We start from the raw sequence: 26,418 nt of genomic DNA on the forward strand, positions 1-26,418 counted from the left end.
GGGCAAACACCTGGAGGGCTTTTTTTTTTTTTTTTTTTTTTTTTTTTTTTTTTTTACCAGATAACTATGTAGCCACAGTCTTAACTCCCAAGAATGAAAGTCAGGGAGGCCAAAATTCTGCCGACCCCAGAGGACACAAAAAATGTAAAAAAAAAAAAAAAACAACCCTTGGTTTAGAGAGAAATCTAGGCATTGAACAATGTGGCTTTTGGCCAGTCACTGAGATAAGAAATATGGATGAGAGGAAAAACAAGTTTGGACTGAGCTGCAGGTAATGGGTTTGCTTTGAACTGCGGGGATTAGTTAGACACAAAAATGTGTGTACGTATCTTCAGAGAGTGGTATCACAGAGAGAGATTTGGAAATCATTAGTATAAGTGTTAGCATATACTCTTGGGAATAGATTAGATACCCCAAAGAGAACAGGGCCAAGGATAGGACCTTGGGGGCACATCTGCATTAGGAGAGGACGGTCAGTAAAACCTGAAAAGCACCTGTTGGGTGTTGGCAAGGAGACCTTCAGTGATCTTGAGAGAGCAGTGCCTTTTAAGTGGTGGAAAGTGGAGCACAGATGTATTCCCATTCCCTACATAGTTCTTTTTCATTTCTGTACATTGGCTCTTTCTATAACATCACCCTTTTTTGGGGGAAGGCTCTATACATGCTTTTTCATTTTGAAAAATTTTAAACCTAAAGAAGACTTACATTGTTAATGTCCAAAGACAAACCCTTCACAAAGATTTTTCCGTTGTTAACATTTTGCCATGTGTATCTCTCCTTTTTTTTTTGAACTATTTGAGACTTGCAGACATGTTGTTACTTGACCTGTAAATACTTTAGTGTTTTTTCCCAAGAACAAGGACATTCTCCTGTATAACCACAATACAGTTATCACATTCAGGAAGTACAAGTCCTTCGAAATTCTTAACTGTTTAAAAAAATTTTATTTCAACTTATTAACAAATTTTTTACTTTTTTTGTAAATATATTTTTTATTGATTTTAGAGAGGAAGGGAGAGGGAGAAAGAGATAGAAACATCAATGATGAGAGAGAATCATTGACCGGCTGCCTCCTGCATGCCCCTACTGGGGATCGAGCTTGCAACCCGGGCATGTGTCCTTGACCAGAATCGAACCCAGGACCTTTCAGTCCGCAGGTCGACGTTCTATCCACTGAACCAAACCAGCTAGGGCATTTACTTTTCTTTAAAAAAATAGTTTTGTTCCCTGGCCAGTGTGACTCAGTTGAGTGTCATCCCATGCACCAAAAAGTTGCAGATTCAAGTCCTGGTCAGAGTACATGCCTGGGCAGGTAGGGAGTGTGCAGGAGGCAGCCTATTGATGTTTCTATTGATGTTTCTATCTCTCCCTTCCTCTCTAAAATCAATAAAAACATTTTTAAAAAATTACTATTAGAAGAAAATATTTTTGTAAAGAAAAATATATATACATACACACACACACACACACACACACACACACACACACAAAGAATGTAAGTTAAATATCTATGGTTTAAAGAATTATAATTAAACTAACATGTGTATCTACTGTCCAGGCTAAGAATACAACATCACCAGTACCTTGGATACCTCTGTTCACCCCTCTTTACTCATTGTTAGTCTCTTTTCCCATTTTGTTCTTTCCTGCATGGCATTTCCAAGTCTTGATAGAATCAAGCTCTCAACAAACTGGGAAGGCTTCCTAGAGGAAGTGACAAATGAGTATTAGCAGTTATCTAGGGGAACGAGATGGGGAAAGGGGGAAATGTTCTAATTAGAAGAAGCAGGATGCTGAGAGGTAAGGGTGAGAAACTATTGTTCTAGGATCTATCTATATGTATATGTATGTGTATTTTATATCTACATACTAGAGGCCCTATGCATGAAATCGTGCAAGGGGCTTGGTCCTCACAGCCCCAGCTTCATCTGGAAGGTTGTCCAGCTGTCCAGTCTAATTAGTATATTACATTTTTATTGTCCTATTTAATAAAAGCGTAATATGCTGAGTGTCCAGTCATCCGGTCATCCATTCAACCAATCAAAGTGTAATATGCTAATGATATGCTAAGGCCGCTCAACCACTTGCTATGATGTGCACTGACCACCGAGGGAGACAGTCAACCAGTAGACCAGTCACTATGACATGCACTGACCACCAGGGGGCAGATGCTCCGACCAGTAGGTTAGCTTGCTGTTGGGGTCTGGCCGATTGGGACTGAGTGAGACGGACCGGACACGCCCTGGAGCCCTCCTGCGGTCCCTCCCCGGCTGGCCAATCTCTCATGTCCCTCCCTGGTCCTGATCGTGCACCGGTGAGGTCCCTTGGCCTGGCTTGCTCCCTCTCGCAATCCTCAGGGGATGTTGGAGAGCCAGTTTTAGCCTGATCCCGCAGGCTAGGCTGAGGGTCCCCACTGGTGCATGAATTCCCACTGGTGCAGTGGGCCTCTAGTTATAGATGTAAAAGGCTAGGTGACCAACCTGCTGGTACATATGATCCCATTGGCAATTTAAAAGTAAGCATTGACTCGCACATGCGCGATACATATAAAGCTCTCATTGGCGCCAATTGCACGCGTGTTTCAATTTTATACTATATTATATATACTATTTTGACATGTAATTTTTTACAGTAATGTAATTACTGCATGAATTTTTCTTATAATTAATTTCTGTTCTATGTGCACGAATCCCTGCATTGGGTCACTAGTATTGTTTTAACAAAGTATATACTTAAAATCACAATATAATATATTTTAAAAAGCATTTACACACACACACATGAATACATATAGTACACACAATCGAGCAGTTCTTTATTTGAGGAATGAGGGAGAAAGAGGGAAAATAATAAAGCATGTTCATGAGCTTGGCTTATAGCACAAAGGGTTTGGGGGAACTGCTTTAGGAGGCAAAGAGGGTAGGGTCTGATTTGGTTTTAGGTAAATATAGTTTCTCAGATATATATTGAGAGATTTAGAATTCTCAGGTTTATTTTCAAAGCTTAGTTTTCATAGGAAGTTGACATTTTAGCCAAATAAGAAAGGGAATAGAGCAGTGGTTCTCAACCTGTGGGTCGCGACGCTTTTGGCGGTCGAACGACCCTTTCACAGGGGTCACCTAAGACCATCCTGCATATCAGATATTTACATTATGATTCATAACAGTAGCAACATTACAGTTGTGAAGTAGCAACGAAAACAATTTTATGGTTGGGTCACAACATGAGGAACTGTATTTAAAGGGCCAGAAGGTTGAGAACCACTGGAATAAAGGCTTGAATTATTCAAAAGTAGATAATTTGAAACAGGTAAAAGAAAATAGGTAATTAAATTAAAAAGGTAATTTTGTCCTGGCTGGGTGGCTCAGTTGGTTGGTGTCATCCCATATACCGAAAGTTTGCAGATTGATTTCTCAGAGCACATACCTAGGTTGTGGGTTCGATCCCCGATTAGGGCCCCTCCTCCCCTCAAATCAATAAGCATATTCTTGGACGAGAATTTAAAAGAATTAAAAGGTAATATAAACTTAGAAGTAATGTGTTTTATGTCTTAATCCAAAATTAGTGTAAAACCAAATAAACCAACTCAAATTCAAGACCTTTCTTACTTCCTGTCCTGTTTTTCACCCCATGCCAGGAATAAAGGACACTGATCATATTGTGCAAAAGCATTGTAAATTAGCAAAACATTCTTCTGCATGTTTATTGGCTTTCTAATTCTTGTTTTTTTCTTTTGTGACTCATGCTTTCTTTGGGACTGGGTATAGTTAATTTGATTTCTTGGTTTTGGAGGGCATTTCTTCTAGAATACATAAAGAGATGACAAAATCAGAACTTAATGACAGAGTAAATGATGCTTTTAAGTGGAACTTGCTTCTGCTCTGTGGAGTATATGACCTACATCCATATGTAAGATTATAAGAGCTCTGCGAGTGATGCTCCGCTGAGGCAGCATTTGTGTCCTGCCAGCAGTAGGAAACTACAGAACAATTATGATGTGCTTTTTAAAGTCAAGGCCATAATTTGGTAGGCACTGAGTCTATGTTTATAGTATTTCAGTTTTTCCATCTCCATATTGAGTCATTAAAGTAAGTTTTATGGCTCTGGATATTTGAAGTTTTGGATGCCCACATTCGGAATGCCCCTTTTAAAGTGTTTGCTTAAAATAATAATACTTTTAGTAAGGGACTGGCTATACGTCTGTGACATATAACCACTATTTCATTTCCACAGTAAGACAAAAGCAGTGGCCAGGAAAGGCACATGTAGCATGCACAATCTAATTGCAATAATAAAATCCATTTCCTTAGGACTAATGGGATGAGTCATTCTGAAAAATCATTTCTAGAGCTTTTACCACTTTAAGCTCCTTAAGATTGATTACTTTAAGCCTCCCACATTTTCTTTTTTAAATAAGCATGTTCAATGAAAATCTTTCCAAATGATAGTATGTACTTTTTTTTGTTTTTGCTTTTCTAAGTGTACAATTTATTACATTTTAGTATACTTACAGAGTTGTACAATTTTTATCACAATCTAATTCTGCCTTAAGTTTTGATAAGTAAGGGTCATCATGTGTTATACACTTATACTGTTAGACATTGATTTCCTTTAGAGGCACTGAAATGTGTTTAACCTCTCCTTACATTGAATATGAATGAGCTGACTGCTGCACTGTCATTGTTCCTGCCCAAGGGAGTCCTAGCTTCTCTTATTGTATCTGTTTTTTGCTTGGTTACAAATTAGAAAACCAGACTTGTTAAAATTGTATAGAAAATAGAATGATACAGGGGTTATATTGTCTTAACTTCTTTTTAAAATAACTTTATTGAGATACTGTAATTCATGTAACATTCAATTCATCATTGTACATTTAAAGTATACAATTCAGTGTGGGTTTTTTTTTAATCTTTATTGTTCAGATTATTACAGTTGTTCCTCTTTTTTTTCCCCATAGCTCCCTTCCACCCGGTTCCCACCCCACCCCATGCCCTTACCTCCCCCCACTGTCCTCATCCATAGGTGTATGATTTTTGTCCAGTCTCTTCCCGAACCCCCCACACTCCCTTCCCCCCGAGAATTGTCAGTCCACTTCCTTTCTATGCCCCTGATTCTATTCTATTCACCAGTTTATTCTGTTCGTCAGATTTTTTATTCACTTGATTTTTAGATTCACTTGTTGATAGATATGTATTTGTTGTCACTTTGTTGTTCATAATTTTTATCTTTACCTTTTTCTTCTTCATCTTCTTAAAGAATACCCTTCAGCATTTCTTATAATACTGATTTGGCCCTGAACTCCTTTAGCTTGTTCTTATCTGTGAAGCTCTTTATCTGACCTTCAATTCTAAATGATAGCTTTGCTGGGTAGAGTAATCTTGGTTGTAGGTTCTTGCTGTTCATCACTTTGAATATTTCTTGCCACTCCCTTCTGGCCTGCATAGTTTCTCTGCACTACCGCACCTCCTCACCTCCTCCCAGTCTCAGTGCACTTTTCTCTTTCCTTCTAGCTGTATAACTTCCACTCAGCCAGCCTTCCTGTGGTTCTGGATGATATCCGTTTGTCTTTTAGTTGTAGTTTCGATGTGGTTGTGCGAGGCAGCAATTTCAGGTGTTTACCTATGCCACCATCTTGGTTCCTCCCAGTTCAGTGGTTTTTAATCAATATACAGAGTTGGTAAACCATTATCACAATCAATTTTAGAATATTTTCATTTCCTCCTAAAGAAATCAGCACCCATTAGCAGCCACTGTATTTCCCTCTAGCCCTTTGTAACCACTATATTGCATTAACTTTTTTTTAATTTTAGATATTTTTATTGATTTCAGAGAGGAAGGGAGAGGGAGAGAGAGAAACATCAATGATGAGAGAGAATCATTGATTCGCTGGGGCTTAAGCCCGCAAGCTGGGCATGTGCCCTTGACTGGAATTGAAACCAGGGCATTTCAGTCTGCGGGCCGATACTCTATCTACTGAGCCAAACCAGCTAGGGCTGTTTCCTTTTTATACCAATAAAATATTTGCATTTGACTACTTTTGAGCTTAAAACTATTACCTTGCTTATTATCTGTGGCTTTCTCTTAAAGCTGCAAAGTAAATGAAAGTCTTAATAAAGTCTGTCTTTCAGTGTGATAATTATTTTATAACTTGTGGTAAGTATGATTATAGCCATTTCATGTGTATATCATTTAATGTAGGATTAGTGGAGAAATGAGTGATTCCCGAGTATTTATTTCATACTTACATGCTGAGCACTGTGCTAGTGGTTTTGAAGAACATTAAATAAGGAATATGACAGTTTCTCTGGTAGCTCACATTCGGGTGAGGGTATGTACCAGATTCATTATCATAAAGTTAAATGCTAAATGGTATATTATTGGGCATAAGTGCAACTTAGAAAAAGAAGAAATCATTATAAACTCAAGTAACTGGAGTGAAGACTCAAGGAGGAGCTGGGACTTAACCAAATGAAGATGATTTGCAAAAGCAAAGAAGGTGCCTGAAGACCTTCCAAATAAGAGCAAGCATAAGGGCATAGAAACACATATGTGAATTAAGAAAAATTGCATTTCAAATTTACCTGAAATATTAGCTGGAGAAAAAGAGACAATAACAGAATTGGTCTTAAATTCAATTCCTGCTACTGAATTTTCTTATTTTAGGAATATTTTTAAATAGTAAGCTTGATACTGTTATGCATAAAAAGTTTGATACTGTTATGTCTAAGCTGAACCTTCATAAATTTCAGGAGGTTAAATTAGGATTTAATTGCTTGAAATAATCTACTTAAAACATGTTTTTCAGCCGCCTGTCTTGGTTAGATGGCTCTGGATTGGGATTCTCACTGGAATACCCCACCATTAGTTTGCATGCAGTGTCCAGGGACCTAAATGCCTATCCACGAGAGCATTTATATGTTATGGTGAATGCCAAATTTGAAGGTATGTGTGGTAATTTAATCATATTTTTAATTTTTATTTATTGATTTGGGGAGGGTGGAGAGAGAGAAATTGATTTGTTGTGCTACTTATTTATGCATTCAGCCAAGGGCTAAGGTAATCTTGAGCTGCCTTTGGTAAAATATTACATATTTAAAAGCAATCTTTGATCATAATCAATGATTCAAGCCATTGGCCGATTTTGGATAATAGTTTCTTAAGCAAAATTTCAGCACAGTAAAATAAGTTGGACATTGCCTTTTTTCTGTATGCTTGCATTTAGAATTGTTCAGTTATTATGGATTTATAGTTCTAATTTTTCCTCTTGGGTTTAACTGTTTATTTTCTTTCTCTCTGTAAAGGCATTTATATTTGGCACCCTTGCAAGCTTGGATCAGTATATTTTGTGCTTCCAAGAGTTTATGATAGAACCTGATTTGTTTTGTTTTATTATCAATGGGGATAATGTTGCCCTCCCCCTACACTTAGCAGTGACATTTTGATTATCATGACTGGAGTGGAGAGTAGTGCTACTGGCATCTAGAAGTTAGAAATCAGGGATGCTGCTAAACATGCTACAATAAAAGACAGCCTTCCACATCAAAGAATTATTCAGTTCAAATGTCAGTAGTGTCAGGATTGAGAAACCATGCGATACAAGATTCCCATATTTTGCTGTTGAAGAGAACTACCAGGATTCATAAAAATCTAGTAAGGTTGAAAAAGATGGAGTAAGAAAGATTAAAAAATCAATTCTTTAGGCTGTAAACTATGAGTTGTAAGAATTCTGAACGAGCTCTGAAGAGGTAGCTCAGTTGGCTAGTGTGTTGTCCCGAGGTTGCAGGTTTGATCTCTGGTCAGGTCACAGAGGAAGCAGCCAATGAAGGCATGAGTAAGTGGAATAACGAATCACCGTGTTTCTCTCTCTCTACCACTTCCTCTCTCTCAAAAAAACAACAACACATCAATTTAAAAAATTGGAATTCTCAATGAGAAACAAGTTAGGCACAAGATAAAAAGTAAGATGTTGGTACACTATATTGTGTTAGTTTAATATGTTCATTTTTGTGTGTGAAAGTACAGAACTTTGGGATTGAAGGACATTTGTTACACCTTTACTAAACTTGCTTTTAAGTAATGGGCTGCTTTTTTGAAATAATGTATAAAAGACAATCCCATAAGTTTGCCTATTGAACTCTATTGCTCCTTCATTTGGGGGGTTTAATATAATTTCAGATATAAGATGACCATTTATATTTAGTATGACACCAATTATTTAGTAATTTTTAGGGCTTTTGGCATGTTCGGCCTCATTAAGTGGTAATGACTGATTCAGCTATTTGAAAATATTTTTGTTATAAGATTTCAGTGCCATTGGAAAGGGTCCAAAGAGAGATAAAAATCTAGTTGAGTTTGAAAGAGAGGGTAAGGAAAAGTAAAAGACTTTGGGTTGTAGTAAGACTTCCAAATGAGGTATTGGACACAAAGTTTACTTTCCATCTAAGTAAATGGAACTGTGATTTCATAACCCAGATTACTAGGTATCATGTTTAGTTTAAAGGCATTCATTCATTCATTCATTCATTCATTCATTCATACATTCATAGAATTGGGAAACCTTAGCGGTACCTTTGTCAATTCCAAATGCTGATGTGAAATGCCCATAAATAATGTAGAGCACTGCAATTGGTGAACGGCAAAAAATAAGGTTGAAGAGGTAGGGTTCAAATAAACCTAGCTTGAATAAAACTAGATAAAGAGAAAAGCCCACTGAATAAGAAGACTCATTAACTTGGTAGGCAAATCATTTTCATCTCTGCACACCAATTTCCTTTTTTATTTTTTAATTAATTTGTTTACTTTTAAAAATATATACATATTTTATTGATTTTTTTTTACAGAGAAGAAGGAAGAGGGATACAGAGTTAGAAACATCGATGAGAGAGAAACATCGATCAACTGCCTCCTGCACACCTCTTACTGGGGATGTGCCCACAACCAAGGTACATGCCCTTGACTGGAATTGAACCTGGGACCTTTCAGTCCACAGGCCGACGCTCTATCCACTGAGCCAAACTGGTTAGGGCTAATTTGTTTACTTTTTAATGTTCACCTGAAGATATTTTTCCATTGATTTCTAGAGAGAGCGGAAGAGAGAAGGAAAGACAGAGAGAAATATCAGTGTGAGAGAAACACATCAATAGGTTGCCTCCTACACGAGCCCAGACCAGGGCCTGGGCCAGGGAAGAGCCTGTAACCTAGGTATGTGCCCCTTGCCGGAACGAACCCAGGACCCTTCAATCTGCAGGCCAACTGCTCTATCCTCTGAACCAAACCGGTGAGGGCTCTGCACCCCACTTTCATCCAGAAAAATCAGGAGATTATAGTACTCATTAGATCTTAAACCTGGCTGCACATTAGAAACCTGGGACTCTTGTTAAAAAATGTAGATGTTGGGAGTCCCAAACTTGGAAGTAAGGATTCAGTAGGTTTGGGTAGGCTTTTTTTTTTTTTTTTTTTAAGGTCCTTTAAAATATATGTATAATATTGATTTCAGAGAAGAAGGAGAGAGAGAGAGAGAGAGAGACAGACAGACATCAATGATGAGAGAGAATCATTGGTAGGTGTCCGCCTGCACTCCCTCCACTGGGATCAACCTGGGCATATGCTCTTGACCCGAATCAAACCCAGGACTCTTCAGTCCACAGGCCAATGCTCGATCTACTGAGCCAAAACGGCTAGTGCTGGGGTAGGCATTGAAAGTATTTGCTCTAAAATTATTTTCTTTTAAAATATCTTTTTATTGATTTTTGAGAGGGAGAGATAGAAACATCAATGATGAGAGAGAATCATTGATTGGCTGCCTCCTGCACCTCCCACATGGGAGTTCAAGCAGGCAACTTGGGCATGTGCCCTGACCAGGAATCAAACCGTGACCTCCTGGTTCATAGGTCAACGTTCAACCACTGAGCTTTGTCGGCCGGGCTATAATTATTTTCTTGAAATTGATGGAGTTAGGACTTTTCTGTCTTACTTGGATTACATTTATTTCAGTGATTCTCCAGTTCTTTTTTTCTGGAATTCCACTCTTCTCATAAGTTACACATGCTTGGATCCTATTTCCCCAAATTTTGTTCCTTTCGTCCTGATTCTCTAAGCTCCAGACTTTTTTTCTTTTTGGCTTTCCTCCATATCCTCTTTATTTTTTAAAAATTGTTAATTAAAATTTGTTTTTTTTATTGATTGATTTTAGAGAGAGAAAGGAAAGGAGAAACATCGATTTGTTTTCCACTTATTTATGCATTCATTGGTTGATTCTTGTATGTGCCCTGACTGGGGATAGAACCCACAGCCTTGGGACAATACTCTAACCAACTGAGCTACAGACCAGAGCCCTTTTTAAGATGGACCATCAGATTATTGTTAAGGACATTAGATGATTTTTAAAATAACTAAAAATTCATTGCCATTGTTGAAAATTTAGAAATATTAAAAAAGACTGCAAGTATGGCAGCCACTACTGTGATGATGAGTGTTGGTCATGGTCATTATTTGTAAAAATACTTTATAACATTTCTATTTATTGCCCTAAGGCAGATTCCTAAGGATACAGGGTTGCCAAAAGTAGGTTTACAGTTGTGAGTATGCAAAACACAGATTTTATTCTTGTATTACTATTTATTAATTATTGTATTATCTGTATTACAACTAAACCTACTTTTGCCCATCCCTGTATAAAAGAAACTTAATAGTATGTTTGTCTAGAGAGAGAACTAGGGTTGTACCATCTAGATAGACTCTTTCAATTATCTTATTACCAGCATGTATTGTTTTTACAAGTTAAAAAATGATGTTAATTTAGTTATAGAATAATAATTACAGTGTGATACCATTTTTCCCCCTCACCCGAGGATATGCTTTTTATTTATTTTAGAGAGAGGAAGGGAGAGAGAGAAAGAGAGAGAGAAACATTGATGTGAGAGGGAAACATCGATCGGCCGCCTCCTGCACACGGCGCCCTGACCGGGAATTGAATCCACAACCCGGGTATGTGCCCCAACCAGGAATGGAACCCATCACTCTTCGGTGTACTGGACGACGCTCTAATCGACCAAGCCACGCCAGCCAGGGCTCATTTTGTTAAAATGCATTGAAATGTTTGGTAGTACTATAGTATTTAACTTTTTATAATTATTTAAAGTTCTCTAATATTTTGTATTGTTTAAGTTGTTTCTGGAGGATATGTATATTATATTTAACAATATATAACAGAAACAGGGCAGAAAAAGTTCTATTTAATTGGTTATTTAAAACAGTAGTGGCCATTTAAATATTTTTCCCTTTTTGCTTATCCTTTTTCATTCTACAGTAAGCTTGTATGACTTATAAAAATTAAAGTTAAAAATTTAGTAGATATCTCCCTATAATTGATTCCTATGAGTAGAATTGTTACATGAAAGGTAATAAACATTTTTAAAGCTCTTAACATATAGTCATATTGCTTTCCAGAAAGCTTATATCAATATATACTTTGAATAGTAGTATATAAGAATACCTTTTCACCTTATCTTCATTTGCATGGAGAATCTTAATTGGTTTTAAACATGTTTTATGTTTTGGGAGTCTATTTAAGTATTTCGTTGACTCTTTTCCCCTTATGAAGTAATTAAAACACTGAAAAGTTGACAGAGTAATAAAAATTTTTCATTATTTAATATCCAGCATTAATTATAACATTTTTCATAGTTATTCTAGTGTTTCAGATAAATAAAAGTACATGAATACTGTTGAAATCCCTTTTGTGTCCTTTCCCATTTCATTCTTTACTCTCTGTCTCTGGAATTAAATGTTATTCTAAAGATGGTATGTGTCTTTCCTGTCTATGCTTTTAGATTTTTACTGAATATATACCTTTAAGTAGTATAATGATTTGGTTTTATGTTTGAAGTTTTAATGTAAGTAGCATTATGTATATTCTGCAACTACCTTTTTCACTGTTTTATTATTTTTTTATATATATTGATTTTTTTACAGAGAGGAAGGGAGGGGGTTAGAGAGCTAGAAACATCGATGAGAGAGAAACATCGATCAGCTGGCTTCTGCACACCCCCTACTGGGGATGTGCCCGCAACCAAGGTACATGCCCTTGACTGGAACCGAACCTGGGACCCTTGAGTCTGCAGGCCGATGCTCTATCCACTGAGCCAAACCGGTCAGAGCTATATTTTATTTTTTATTTATATTTTATTTTTTTTCTCGAGGATATGCTTTTTATTGATTTTAGAGAATGGAAGGGAGCAAGTGAGAGAGAGAAACATCAATTAGTTGCCTCCCGTATGTGCTCCAACTGGGAGTTGAACCCACCACCTTTTGGTGTACAGGACAATGCTCCAAGCAACTGAGCCACACCAGCCAGGGCTTTTTAAATGATTTTTTAAATTTTACTTTTCAATTACAGTTTACATTCAACATTATTTTGTATTAGTTTTAGGTGTACAGTATAGTTGTTGGATGATTATCTTTTAAAATATATTTTGATACATATAAATTACATTTGTTCATTTTATTAATTTTTTTATTGATTTCAGAGAGGAATAAAGAGGAAGAGAGAGATAGAGACATCAGTGATGAGAGAGAGTCATTAATCAGCTGCCTCCTGCATACCCCACACTGGGGATATTGAGCCCAAGTGCCCTGACCAGGAATCGAACCTTGACCTTCTAGTTCATAGGTCAGTGCTCAACCATTGAGCTACATTGTCCGGGCAACATATAGTACTTTAATAAACATACATTTATGTACAAACTCCTTGTGCACACAATATGTATTTAGACCAGGAATTGCTGGGTAATAGCATTTCCAGAGTGGTTGTAGCAATTTCCACTTCGACCAGCAGCATGTGTATGTACTGTTTGTATTTTTTCTTGCGTACAGACTTTGTTAACTTATCTGTTGGGTCAGTTTACTTTTATGGGCTTCGATTCTCATCTGTAGGTTGTTTTTGATGACATTGGAAAACTGTACTTATTAGAGGCCTGACTGAATTTCCTCACCCCTGCCATCACCCCGAGGGGACTTGGAATCCCTAGGGCTCAGTGAAGTACGGGTGACTAGACCAGAGAGACTATCCCAGAGTGTTTTTTAGTTATAAAATAACTGTTCTTGTAATTTGAAGTAAAAATTGAAATTGTAGTATTTAGATAGATCAATAAGCATCCTTTAAGAAATTCTTTTAGGCTTTTTTCCAAAACAAGCAACATCATTAAAAAGTTATTTTTATCCCCTTTATAGAAGAATCAAAAGAATCTGTTACTGATGAAGAAGAGGAAGACAGTGATGATGATGTTGAACCTATTGCTGAATTTAGATTTGTGCCTAGTGATAAATCAGCATGTGAGTGTTCTATAGAATTGATTCTTTTCTCCTTACATACCAGGTATTCCCTGTTGACACACTTTTACTTTTACCCTCATTACCTCCGTCTGCTTTTTCTTCATTTTAGCATCTATAATATCATTGAGATCCAGATATCTATACATTCATTATAATAAAGATAGTGAATTAACTTTATAGTATAAGAAGCAAATGTACGATTACACAGAATGGGAATAAAAAAGAGTGAATGTATAGTAGCCACCGTATTCTTTCGTGTGCTTTGCGAATGGAGGGACCTGGTTATTTGTATAAACTGTGAAACATAATTCATGATTGAATCTCACCAGATGGAGGGCAGAGGAGTCATGGCAGTTCCAAAGTGGGAGATGTCAGGATAAGCCCTTTTAACGGTGAGGGGCTTCACTCTGATACTAGCAGTCTGACCAGGATTCTCTGACTCTTCCTCAGAAAGTCCAACCAGGCATGAAGAAATCTCAATAATATCTTGAAATGAACTCTTACTATTTTGTGACATAACTGCCATGAAGCACTTTTCAAGATTGATTCACCTTGAATTTGGCAGGTTTTGTGAATATTGTGACCCTAGCATACCTCTTGTTTACCCATTAAATTTATTTGCCCTGTTGGTTATTTAATTAAATTTTAATTGCACATTGGCCAGAAAGAAATATTAATTATAATTTAATTTTCTTGTTCAGTGGAGGCAATGTTCACTGCAATGTGTGAATGCCAGGCTTTGCATCCAGATCCCGAGGATGAAGATTCAGATGATTATGATGGAGAAGAATATGATGTGGAAGCACATGGTTAGTGAAATAAGTTTTTTTAAAGTGTTTGTGTGTGTGTGTGTGTGTGTGTGTGTGTGTCTTTCATTTTAAGCATTTATTTGTAGTAAGGGGTAGGATGGTAGGTTAAGCATTTATTTGTAGTAAGGGGTAGGATTATAGATTTTTAAAAAATGTATTTTTATTGATTTCAGAGAGGAAAGGAGAGGGAGAGAGATAGAAACATCAATGATGAGAGAGAACCATTGATCAACTGCCTCCTGCACGCCTGACACAGGATTGAGCCCCTACCATTAATCAAACTGTGACCTTCTGGTTGATGCTCAACCACTGAGCCATGTTGGCCAGGCCATAAATCTTTATATCTCTGATAAATACCAGTATAATATGATTCTATTATAATGAAAGTGAATGCCATAATTCATGTCTAAGCCAAAATGGAAAAATTTATGGGCTTTCCAAGCTAGATGGGAAAAATAGAGATTATTAGGGTGAAAAGAATGGATAGAGATCAGTAGAAGGAAAGAAAATGGTAGCTAGGAAAGTGGGTAGTCAGGAGAGTCTTTTTAAGTTGATGTAGCTGCTACCAGGGAACAAACCTTCTTCCTTTATCACTTAAAACCTGTATCATCTACATTTTTATTTAACACATCCCTTTAGACAACTCACTGCCAAAGTTACTTCTTTTTCCCAGAACAGACCTTATTTATTTAAAGGTATTTCCCCTTCCTCAGACCAGAATGCAGTCAGTAGCTTGGTAGAGAGAGTCTTGTGACTCGAGATGCCTGCTATTCTCTTTTCCCCATGGTCTCTACCTGTGCACCAGTCTGGCTATGCAAAACCCTTTCCTCCATGAATGTTTACTTCTTGGCCTGAGACAAGCTAATTTCTGGCATTTTCTTTCTTTTTTTTTTTTTTGCCTTTTCAAGTTTTTATTTTTATACATTTTTTTGTATTAAAAAGAAAAGCATAATTACCACAAATTACAAAGGACTAAAGCAGACTAGAATAATGAATCACTTCAGCCTGGAAAGCAGATACTCTCAATAATATTGTTATAATACAAGCTCATTCAAGTATTTTACATTGTTTGTCCTTTTAAGTGATATCCTAGCACATGGTAAAGATAATGTACTATGAGCATAAGGTGGAACCTTCTCCGCAAAGCCAGGTGACATGTTTTCCTCTCCAGTGAGAAATGGGCTGCAAGTTCCTATCTTCTCTGCCGCTGCCATCATGGCTGAAGGAGAGGGTAGGGCTGGGGCAAGTCCAGGGACCCCCCACACAGGAGTTACTCAGGGGGGCGGCATTTTCTTTTATATAGAGGCCCGGTGCACGAAATTCATGCACGGGTGTGTGTGTGTGTGTGTGTGTGTGTGTCCCTCAGCCCAGCCTGCACCCTCTCCAATCTGGGATCCCTCACAATCCAGGACTAATGGCTTGCCTGCCTACCTGGTTGCCCCTAACCACTTCTGCCTGTCAGTCTGATCACTCCCTAACCACTCCCCTGCCAGCCTGATCAATGCCTAACTGCTCCCCTGCCAGCCCAATTGCCCCTAACTGCCCTCTCCTGCCGTCCTGGTTGCCCCTAACTATTCTCCCCTGCAGGCCTGGTCGCCCCTAACTGCCCTCCCCTGCCGGCCCGATTGCCCCTAACTGCCCTCCTCTGCCAGCCCAATTGCCCCTAACTGTCCTCCCCTGCAGGCCTGGTTCCCCCCAACTGCCCTCCCCTGGAGGCCTGAACACTCACAACTGCCTTCCCCTGCCAGCCATCTTGTGTCCACATGGGGTGGCCATCTTGTGTGTTGGAGTGATAGTCAATTTGCATATTACTCTTTTATTAGATAGGATATCTAATAAAAGATATCCTCATCTTAGCTAAGATTTTTTTGGATGCTTCTTTCTTAAAAATCCTTTTTGCATTTTCCAGAATTTCTATTTTTTTTTTAAAAGGAGCATCTATTTGAATAAGGAAAAAACCTTCAGTGCCAATTAATGGCAAATTAATTTGCACTCATCTATATATTTTCTACCTTTGAATAACATAAGACCATGTGGCCTCAGGAACACCCTCTTTTCCTTCTAGTCCCTGGACATTTGATTCTTTGGGAATTGCTGTTTCATGACTCACTATCTCTTGTAATCCCTTCTCATTCTAGATGGGCATTTTCTTGATCTCTCTTTTCCAACAGATGGCCTATATGTGTGTGTTAAATGAATGTTGAAAAGTATTTTCCTGGAAGACTTTTTTCACTGTGCCTTGTCTTCAGTAAATGCATTCATTATTGAGTATTTATTCTTCCCCTCATTGTGTTATAATAGCTAAAAAGTCTTTTATTTGTTTAGAACAAGGGCAAGGGGACATCCCTACATTTTACACCTGTGAAGAGGATTATCCCATTTAATAGCCAAAGGCCAGGCCACATTGGAGAGATTAGAAGGAATGCTTTCTCAGTCTGTGAGCAGCCAGTATAACATGGCTGGAGTCCGGACAGAAGATTCAATAAGAGATTATGAAGGTAAGTATCCTTCTTTCTCATCAGTGTGAACAGTTAGATATTCACTTAGGCAACAAGGTCAGCTATGGAGAGACATATATAGGTTCTTTTTTTCTTTTAAATATTTTTTTTAAATTTTTTTTCATTTTTTATTGATTTCAGAGAGGAAGGGAGAGAGAGAGAATCATCAATGATGAGAATCATTGATTGGCTGCCTCCTGCATGCCCACAATCCGGGCATGTGTCCTTGGCCAGAATCGAACCTTGGACTCTTTAGTCCGCAGGCCAACTCTCTATCCACTGAGCCAAACCAGCCAGGGCTTAAATATGTTTTTATTGATTTTTTTTTAGAGGAAGGGAGAGGGATAGAGAAATAGAAACATCCCTAATGGGGATCAAGCCTGCAACCTGGGCATATGCCCTGACTGGGAATTGAACTGGTGACCTCTTGGTTCATGGGTCAATGCTCAACCACTGAGCTACACAGCCAGGCCATATATAGGTTCTTTTGGAAACGAAGAGAAATCTCAGAATTAACTTTATAGTGTAGGAAGCAAATGTAGAATTACATAGAATGGGAATACTCGTGTAAATTTTTTAAAACTTTCTTTCCTAGCTACAAAAATAGTCTATATTCAGTCAAATTGAAAAAATTGGGGTGGGGGAGCCACAGGTAAAGGAGAAATGAAAAATCAAGTACAATTCTAATTGAAAACATCTATAAATTTTCTGTTGCATATCTTTCCAGTCTTTTTGTTTGTTTGCTTATGTGTATATGTGTGTATGCATGCATTGATGCTGCCATCTTTATTTTTAAAATGAACTCCTACATGATGATATGCAAAACTAGTATAGTCAATTGATTTAAAGGCCAAGGCAGCATTTAAGAAACTTGGGTTCTCTTTCTGTGACCAACATCTGGGCCTTAAACAAGTGGCTTTAAAATGTTTATGTTTTAGTTGTCTCATATTTATAAGCTTCTTTGTAAATATTTTTCCTATTATACAGTTCCCTTTCCTAAGTATCCTAATTAAATTAGATTCTTGAAATATTTTGATTCAGCCTTTACCATTTATCCCCTTATCCAATCCAATACTGAGTTCCATGGATTTTTCTTTTAAATGACTTTTAGATCTCCTTGTATTACTACTGTTATCTTCCAAACTTAAGCCCTTTTCTTCTCATGCTGGATTTACGTAGTACATATTTTGACCCCACCATCCCTTCCTCCAGCTCACTGTGCCATATTAATCTGAGAACACTCTGTTACCCCTATCTAAAGATATAAAACTTTAGCCTATACCCGTGGTTGGCATACCACGGCTCGCAACCACTAGAGGAGATATCTTTAGATAGGGGTAACAGAGTGTTCTCAGGTCACCATATAAAGTTCAAACTTGTTGTTCTGACTCTGAGGAGAAAACCCTGTTTTTGCCCTAAATATTTCTAGTCTTGTTCCTACTACCCTCAACAAAACATTTAGATGGTGTTCTTATGTGCCAGCCCCTGATTTAAGCACATGACAAATATTTACTCAGATAGTCCTTCCAAGAACCCTTTATGGCAGACCTGTTATGATCTCCATTTTACGCATGAAGAAACTCAGGCACAAAAAGGTCACATAACGTGCTTCATGCCAAATCCTATATAATAAAGAGCTAATATGTGAATTAGACTGGATGGTGGGACAACCTTCCGGAACGACCTTCCCTAATGACATGTAGGTGGGGGGCGGGGCCGTGGGGTTGCGAGGCAGCTGGGGCTACCCCCACCGATCACCCTGCAGAGGGTGGCGGCAGCTTGGGGCTTGGGGCTGCAAGGGCCGAGCCCCTTGCACGAATTTTGTGCATCAGGCCTCTAGTAGCTAATAAGTGGTGAGAGGATTAAATGAGCTAATATGCAAAAATAATATACCAAGCACTGTTATAAGCACTTCTTGTATCTTGCATGTGTTTAATATCCTATCTAATAAAGAGGGAATATGCTAATTGACCCTCACATTGTCGCAAAAGATGGTGCCCAGAGCCAATAAGCAGGGAATATGCTAATCGACTGCCACGCCCTTAAAGATGGCAGCACCCACAGCCAGTAAGGAGGGACTATGCTAATTGAATGCCCTGACCTCAAAGATGGTGGTGCCCACAGCCAATAAGGAGGGAATATGCTAATTGACTGCCATGCCCTCAAAGATGGCGGTGCCCACAGCCACAAGATGGTGGTGCCCAGTCCCCTCAGCACCCCAGCTGCCCAGGGCCGGCTGAGGCTTGCGCTGCCAGCAGTGGCAGCAGCAGAGGTGTGATGAGGGCGTCGCCTTCCCCTGATTGCTAGGTCGCCTCCCACCCCTGAGGGCTCCCAGACTGTGAGAGGGGGCAGGCCGGGCTGAGGGGCCCTCCCTCCCCTCCAGTGCATGAATTTTCATGCGCCAGGCCTCTAGTATGTTAATATTTTGTGTTGCTACAGAATTTTAATGCTTTTAATTTTTGGTGGCACGGAATATTAAAGTGTTACTATCTTTTTCTTTTATTGCAGTGGTTCTCAACCTTCCTAATGCCGCAACCCTTTAATACAGTTCCTCATGTTGTGGTGACCCCCCAACCATAAAATTATTTTCGTTGCTACTTCATAACTGTAATTTTGCTACTGTTATGAATCGTAATGTAAATATATGATATGCAGGATGTATTTTCAGGGGTCACGACCCACAGGTTGAGAACCACTGTTTTATTGGTACATTTAAGTTTCTTTCATAATGCTCTGATCAACATCTCTGTACACATAGCACATTGACCTAGGGATCTTGAAGTTCTGGGATATTTTAGTTTAGAAAATTTAGGCTGTGTTATTCCTTGTGTCTCCTCTCCATTTTAAGCATTGGCCAATAAATCTCTAATATAGGCTTTAGGGTGAGATGGCTCAGATGATTTCTAGTGCCCTACCAAACTCTTAGCTGAAAGAATGCAAGATGTTACCTTTTTATTATAGTGACTGGAGAGTGCCCCTGACCATAGAAAAGCCTTTCATCATTGAAGGGTTTTTTTTTTTAATTGTAAAATCCCTTATTTAATGCTTCATAACAAGTTGATTTTAAGATCTCAAACACTTTGCTAAAGTGAGATTTTTTGGAACTTTTATTTCTAAGTCTTATTAGCATATTGAGAGTTACCGTTACTTGTATATAAAACTTTAGCCTATACCCGTGGTTGGCATACCACGGCTCGCAAGCCACATGCGGCTCTTTGGCCCCTTGAGTGTGGCTCTTCCACAAAATTCCACGTGCGGGTGTGCTCGTACAGTGCGATTGAAACTTCGTGGCCCATCTGCAGAAGTCGGTATTTTGTGGAAGAGCCACACTCAAGGGGCCAAAGAGCCACATGTGGCTCGTGAGCCACGGTTTGCCTAGCCGCAGTTTGCCAACCACTGGATACCATTCCCCATCTTCTAAACTCCTGAAGTTTTTTAATTTTTTTTTATATATATTTATTGATTTTTTACAGAGAGGAAGGGAGAGGGATAGAGAGTTACAAACATCGATGAGAGAGAAGCATCGATCAGCTGCCTCCTGCACACCCCCCACTGGGGATGTGCCCGAAACCAAGGTACATGCCCTTGACTGGAATCGAACCTGGGACCCTTCAGTCCCCAGGCCGATGCTCTATCCAGTGAGCCAAACCAGCCAGGGCTAAACTCCTGAAGTTTATCACTCTTTTTGACATTTATTTATTTAGTCAATTTGACCTTTTCTTATTTTAGAAAAATTTGTAAAAATTTAAAATAAAAATTGTATATATTTAAGATATATAATATGTTTTGATATACATACATAGTGAAACGATTACTATATCAAACTAAATCCCATCTCCATGCATAGTTATCTTTTGGTGTCTATGTTTGTGGTGGGAACACCTGAGATCTGTTTTAGTAATTTCAGTCTTTTTGCTATTTAAGCATATGTACTATCTACCAGTGACATTTCAATGCTTTGTGTGCTTATGTTAAATGTTTTGTTTTTTAGCTACTGTGCCAGGTATAGAGAATATGGCAGTGCCCAAGAGAGATGAAGTTATTATCTTCGTATCAATTTTAGAGGAGAGAAAAATAAAATTATTGGGCAGTTACAGTTTATTGTGGTATAGCGTTAAGATACAGGGGAAGCTTGAATAGCTGTGGAATCAGAGGCTGGGACCCTTCATCCAGCCTGGATAGTCAGGGAGAGAATCAAACTTCATGGAGTAAGTTACATCTAAACCATGATCTAGAAGATGAATAAAAATGACCCTGGTGAAGAGGGATGGCATACAGGTTGGGGAGAGAGGCAGGTAAAAGGGTCATCCATGTGCTGACTGAGAACTGAAAGTAGTTCATTATGTCTGCAACTCTGAGAGTGAAGGGTAGTTATAGCAACAGATAAGTAAGGAACTTGAAGCTCTGTTAAAGAGTTTCAACCTTATGCTTAGGTCTGTGGGAAGCCATGGAAAATTTTTAGTTTGATTAGTGTTTCTCTGGCTATGCTATGGAAAATTAGTTGCAGAGGGAAATACTGGAGGAAAGAAGAGAAACCCTGTTAAGTAACTTAAGTCTTTAGTTAGATGAGAGGTAGTGGCTCAAATTAGGTAGTAGCACGGAATGTCAAAAAAACTTAACAGATTTGGGAGATATTCAAAAGATAGAATCAACAGAAGTTAGAGATGTGGTGGGAGTTTCTGAATTGGGCACGTAAGAGGTATCCTTTAGCAAGACAGGAAAGAAGCATTTTCTGTGTGGAAAGATGATGAGTTAATTTAGATATATGTTACATTTTTGTGCCCTGCTGATGTCCAGATGGTGCAGTGCCAGGGGGCAGCAGGCAGAAGCCATATTGTTGTGGACTGGAGAGTTGGGTAAATGGAAGCTGAGTTGAGGAAGTGGAGGCAGTAGGTGTGGACAGCTCTTTCCAGAGGGCTTTTCTTTACTTGTCCTAACCTCCTCTCCCTTTAAAAAAATGAGATGAGATAAATAGGAAAAGCGAGAACCTTGCTTTACTTTGTCTTGTCTCTTGAATTATGTCAAAGCTCTGTGAGGATAGGACTTTATACTTAAAAAAAAAAAAAAAAGTTGTACAGAAATTTCTAGCACAGTTCTGTGAAGAGTGAACAATTGTAACTGTTTGGAAATTCCTGTTATGTTAGTGTTGAGACTGAGAATTTACAAAGTAAATGTTAAGTGTTTCAACTCATTTTACTTTAGCCTAAATCCACAGGTGGCATTTTTCTTTCTCAATGTGTTTCTTTATACTTGAATTTTCAAAATAGAAATAGCAACTCTTACCAACAGAGGGCACTAGCTTCCTTCTGGTCAAAGTAGAAGCTGAATCTTTTCCTGATTAAAGTGCTCTGTAGACTTTGTTCAGCGGTCAATTTCTTCTTCTTCAGATGGGATGGAGGTAGACACTACACCCACGGTTGCTGGACAGTTTGAGGATGCAGATGTTGATCACTGAAAATGATTTTATGTTGCTTTGGGGTAAGTAGTTTATTTTTCCCTTGTCACTGAACATTAAAATCCTGCCTAAGAATTAATTTTTATTTTCATAATTCAGGAGGATTGTATAAAATGAACAGTTTGGAAAAAAGTAATCCATTTCTGACATTATTGAAAATTATGTGTGTGGTGTTTTCTCTAAGAAATCAAGGTCTGCAAGCATGGTGATGTTCAGGTTGATTAACATTTACTGAGCATTTAACACATGCCAAGCACTGAGAGTATATGGAAGATTAAGACACACCCATCTTCAGTGAACTGAGGAGAATGACATTAGCCCTTTATTCAGAAATAGAGCGCTCCCTGGCTGGCTCAGGTGGGAGCTGCCAAGCCTGAGATCATGTCCTGGTCTGCTCTTGAGTCACCTTTCCCCATTTGTGACTTGAAACCTTAACATTTTCATCAGAAAATACAAGCAGAGATTTGCTGCAACTCACTGCTATTCAAATCAGGAAGGAAGTAGGAGCAATTTCAAACTTAGTTAAGCCTCTACTCATAATCTTGTGTTGGCTTCTCTACTTCTGAAAATAATAGCAGACCAAGGTCCTGGGCACCTGACTGTTCAAGGTTGATTTGCCAAACCATAACAAGTCCACATACAGTTGTCCAAAAGTTACCATTTTCCAAATTGTTTCATACCTGCTTTTCCTGACTAGTACAAGAGCTCACTGCCGATTTTCTCCCCTCTGATCTTCTCATGAGCTTTGTCTGTATTTTGTTCCTTTTTTTTCTACATGTTACTCTGAGAAATCAGTTGTCCTTTGCCAGCTTAAACATCGCAACTGAATGTTAGATAATAACTAATCCTCTTTACGCCATAAGCGTCTATAGACGCAAACTTTGCATATCAACTCTGGTTGACCAATTTTAAAATCAGGCATGTTAGTGACATCTCTGGGTTTGTAAAGAAAATTCTGATAACTTAAATTCGTATATATTCCAGTGCATATGGAAGAAGTTCCAATATCGACATATAGGGCCGCACTCAGACGCACGAGAGATAAACACTGCGACACTTGAGATTTTTTTTGTTCATTGTGACACTTGAGATTTGTTTGTGTTATTGTGAATTTCACGCCTAAAATGGTAAACATGGTGTGCATTCTTCATTATTTTTTTACAGATTTTGTCTTTGGAGCATCAACAAAATTTACTGTTTTTGAGGCTTTTTGTGTTGACTGTTTATTTTTATTTTGCACTCACTTTTGTTGATATTTCCGTAGAATTGAAAATTGTCATGATTTTATTATTGAATTTATCGTTGTAATATATTGTGCAAATAAAATTCAATCCCCATAACTGGCATCAGATGAAGAAATAATCGAACCAAGCACCTCATAAGAAGAAGATGACATCCTTTATTCAACTCAAGAGTCAGATGATTTTTTAAAATTAAATTCAAAATATCGTGTGTGGGGATGTTTCCGTTTTGGACGCATGGCAGTTAATAGGTTAAAGGTTATGTAACTATTTTATATCATTCAGAGCCAAGACTAATAATCCTAGCAGCCCTTCCTTATAAGCTCTAAGACAGGGGTCCTCAAACTTTTTAAACAGGGGGCCAGTTCATTGTCCCTCAGACCGTTGGAGGGCCGGACTATAGTTTAAAAAAAAACTATGAACAAATTCCTATGCACACTGCACATATCTTATTTTGAAGTAAAAAAAACAAAACGGGAACAAATACAATATTTGTATTTGCATGTGGCCCACGGGCCGTAGTTTGAGGACCCCTGCTCTAAGATTTTCATATTAAGTTACTATCCCTCTTCTCTATAGTATCCTGCCTCTGATCTGATAGCATTTTCTTGAATACTAGCTTTCTTCCAATCTTTGAAATGCTACTTAAGTCCAGGTCTTTATTTTATTAAAACAGGTAGTGATAGCATGGCAAGATTTATATATTTTGACTTGACTTTTCTACTATTGTCAGGCATCTAATTAGGTTGTGAGAGCCATTATCCAAGTTTCATTTACCTTCCAAATTATTGCCATTATGAATATAACATTGCTTCTTTTTTTTTTTTTTAAATATATTTTTATTGATTTCAGAGAGGAAGGGAGAGGGAGAGAGAGATAGAAACATCAATGATGAGAGAGAATCATGATTGCCTGCCTCCTGCACGCCCCCAGCCCGCAACCTGGGCATGTGTCCTTGACCAGAATCGAACCTGGGACCCTTCAGTCCACAGGCTGATGCTCCATCCACTGAGCCAAACCAGCTAGGGCATAATATTGCTTCTTATACTCACCATGTTTTCATCTCAGGTGCTGCCAGGTGAACTATCAGAAAATATTCTCTTAGAGTCCTTCTCCTTTTTTAAGTACTCAATTTTTATTTCTGCAACATTTACTTCTGTCATTGGTAGCCATACAGTCTAAAATTAGCAATGTCTCCTCTACAGTTAACTAAAAAATTATATTCATAGTGCTGGAGCTCTGTTAACTTTGATTTTCATATCTCATAGTTTCAGATGCCATCACTTCAGCATTTTATTTTGTGGGAACTCTTTTGTTACAAACTTAATTCTTCCCTTTTGTCTTACATTTATCATGTTCTTTATAGCATGTTGGTTTTTCAGTTCGGTAATACTTTTTATATCTCTTATTGAAAATGGAAAACAGATTTTTTTGATTTGGCTTTCACATATTTCTTCCTGAAAAGTAGACTAAATAGAGAACACCAACCACTCTATTAATTATGAGAAACTCATTTGGTCTGTCACTAATGGTTGCACAAATGGATGTCATTGCAGTTCCCAGGAGAGAATTTGTAGGATACTCTGTAATGTAATTTTATGGTGAAATAACCATAAAATAGCCACAAACTTCTAATGAGGTGATTTGTTTTCTATTCATTTTATGCTACAGCTGGAGCTGAGAGATATTTTATTCATCAGGTTTATGCAAGTTCTTCATGTGGATAATTGACCTGAATTTCAAACAATGCCTGTATATTTTTAATCACTTAAAATTGTGTTTGCCTTTAAGGAATGAGCAAGGATTAATTAGAGTGTTTATGAAACAATTAAAATTTTCAAGTTAGTGGAACCTCGGACCTCTCAACACATGAGATGGGGTGAAGGGGAAGACACATGAATGGTGGAATCTCAACCCTACCACATACTGGCTCTGTGTCTTTGGACAAGGCATATAACTTCTCTAATCCTCAGTTTCCTCATCTGTAAAAAGGGGATGATGGCATGTTGCAATGACTGAGATGTATATCTAAGTCTGGGGGCACTCTTGACTAGGTGTTCAATAAATAACAGCTGTTATTATTACAAACACTGTAAACCTTTTGTTTTTCAGATTCTGCTCATAACTGTAGGAGAGAACTTGGTGCCTTTTCCTCTGTGGAGTGGGTGTTGATGAAAATATTTTTCCTTCTCCAAAACTTCCTGAACCAGTTCTTTCTTGAGACAGACTGTATGAGACAACAAGTTGTCACCAGCAGAAGAAACTATGACCTTTATTAACCAAGGTGAATTTACTTAACCAAGAGGGTATTTGTAGTTTATCTTTTATCCCCAAATTTTCTGTGTCTAGGTACCTTCTGAGTAGGCCTATAATTCCTGCCTTCAGTGTATGTATCTTCCGTAACCTAGCAGGGGTATGTGGTGAAAATGCACGGGCACTTAGGTGTTGGTAGACGGGATGGAAGAGAGGCTGAATCTAAGATAGACCCCTTTAGGGCCTAAGGACACTCTTACCCTTAAAAAGAAAGACAAAGATCTCAGATGAATTTGGCCTCTGTTCATTCTCCACAGGGGTAAGGATCTTTTTACTATTGGGACCCAGATTAATTCATTCAGGCATCTCTAGGGAGCCTTTTTGAAACATCCCAGCCACACATACTAACACAAGTGCTGCTTCTGACTAGCTTTTGCTCCTTTCACCGTGTTTCACCAGTCTGTTCTATTATAGCTTCTTTGGTTATGTTACATCCTTTAATTTGTAGCCTCTTCATTCAGTTTCTGTAGCAGAACACATGAAATTGGGATGAAGTCCTCAAAGTACTCCACATAATTGTTTTGTCTTTGTAATAGCTTAACAAATAAATCTAGGTTTTCTATGTTATTGTACTCTCATTCTTGACTAAAACCATTAATGGGAAATGTTTTGTGTGTTTTTTAAGTAATGTTGGCAAAAATGAGAATCTTGTTGGTCTTATTTTTGTTTGACTTCTGAGAATATGAACATGAAATGAGTAAGGAAGTGTGTCATTAAAGCTTCTGGCAGATATTTATTTATTTATTTATTTATTTATTTATTTATATCTT

At 38.1% G+C, this 26,418-nt stretch overlaps 1 protein-coding gene across 1 annotated transcript in view; it reads left to right on the forward strand.

The window, feature by feature from the left end:
- Positions 1-26,215, forward strand: part of CLNS1A (chloride channel, nucleotide-sensitive, 1A) — a 27,536-nt gene extending 1,321 nt beyond the window's left edge. The window contains 7 exon segments of the mRNA XM_005867029.2: positions 6,806-6,942; positions 13,231-13,332; positions 14,034-14,141; positions 16,467-16,505; positions 16,508-16,639; positions 22,027-22,117; positions 25,448-26,215. Coding sequence (XP_005867091.1) covers positions 6,806-6,942; positions 13,231-13,332; positions 14,034-14,141; positions 16,467-16,505; positions 16,508-16,639; positions 22,027-22,094 — 586 coding nt within the window. The 3' untranslated portion in view covers positions 22,095-22,117; positions 25,448-26,215.
- Positions 26,216-26,418: the final 203 nt, after the last annotated feature.

Source organism: Myotis brandtii, unplaced genomic scaffold, assembly GCF_000412655.1.
Source record: "Myotis brandtii unplaced genomic scaffold, ASM41265v1 scaffold244, whole genome shotgun sequence".
NCBI lineage: Eukaryota > Metazoa > Chordata > Mammalia > Chiroptera > Vespertilionidae > Myotis > Myotis brandtii.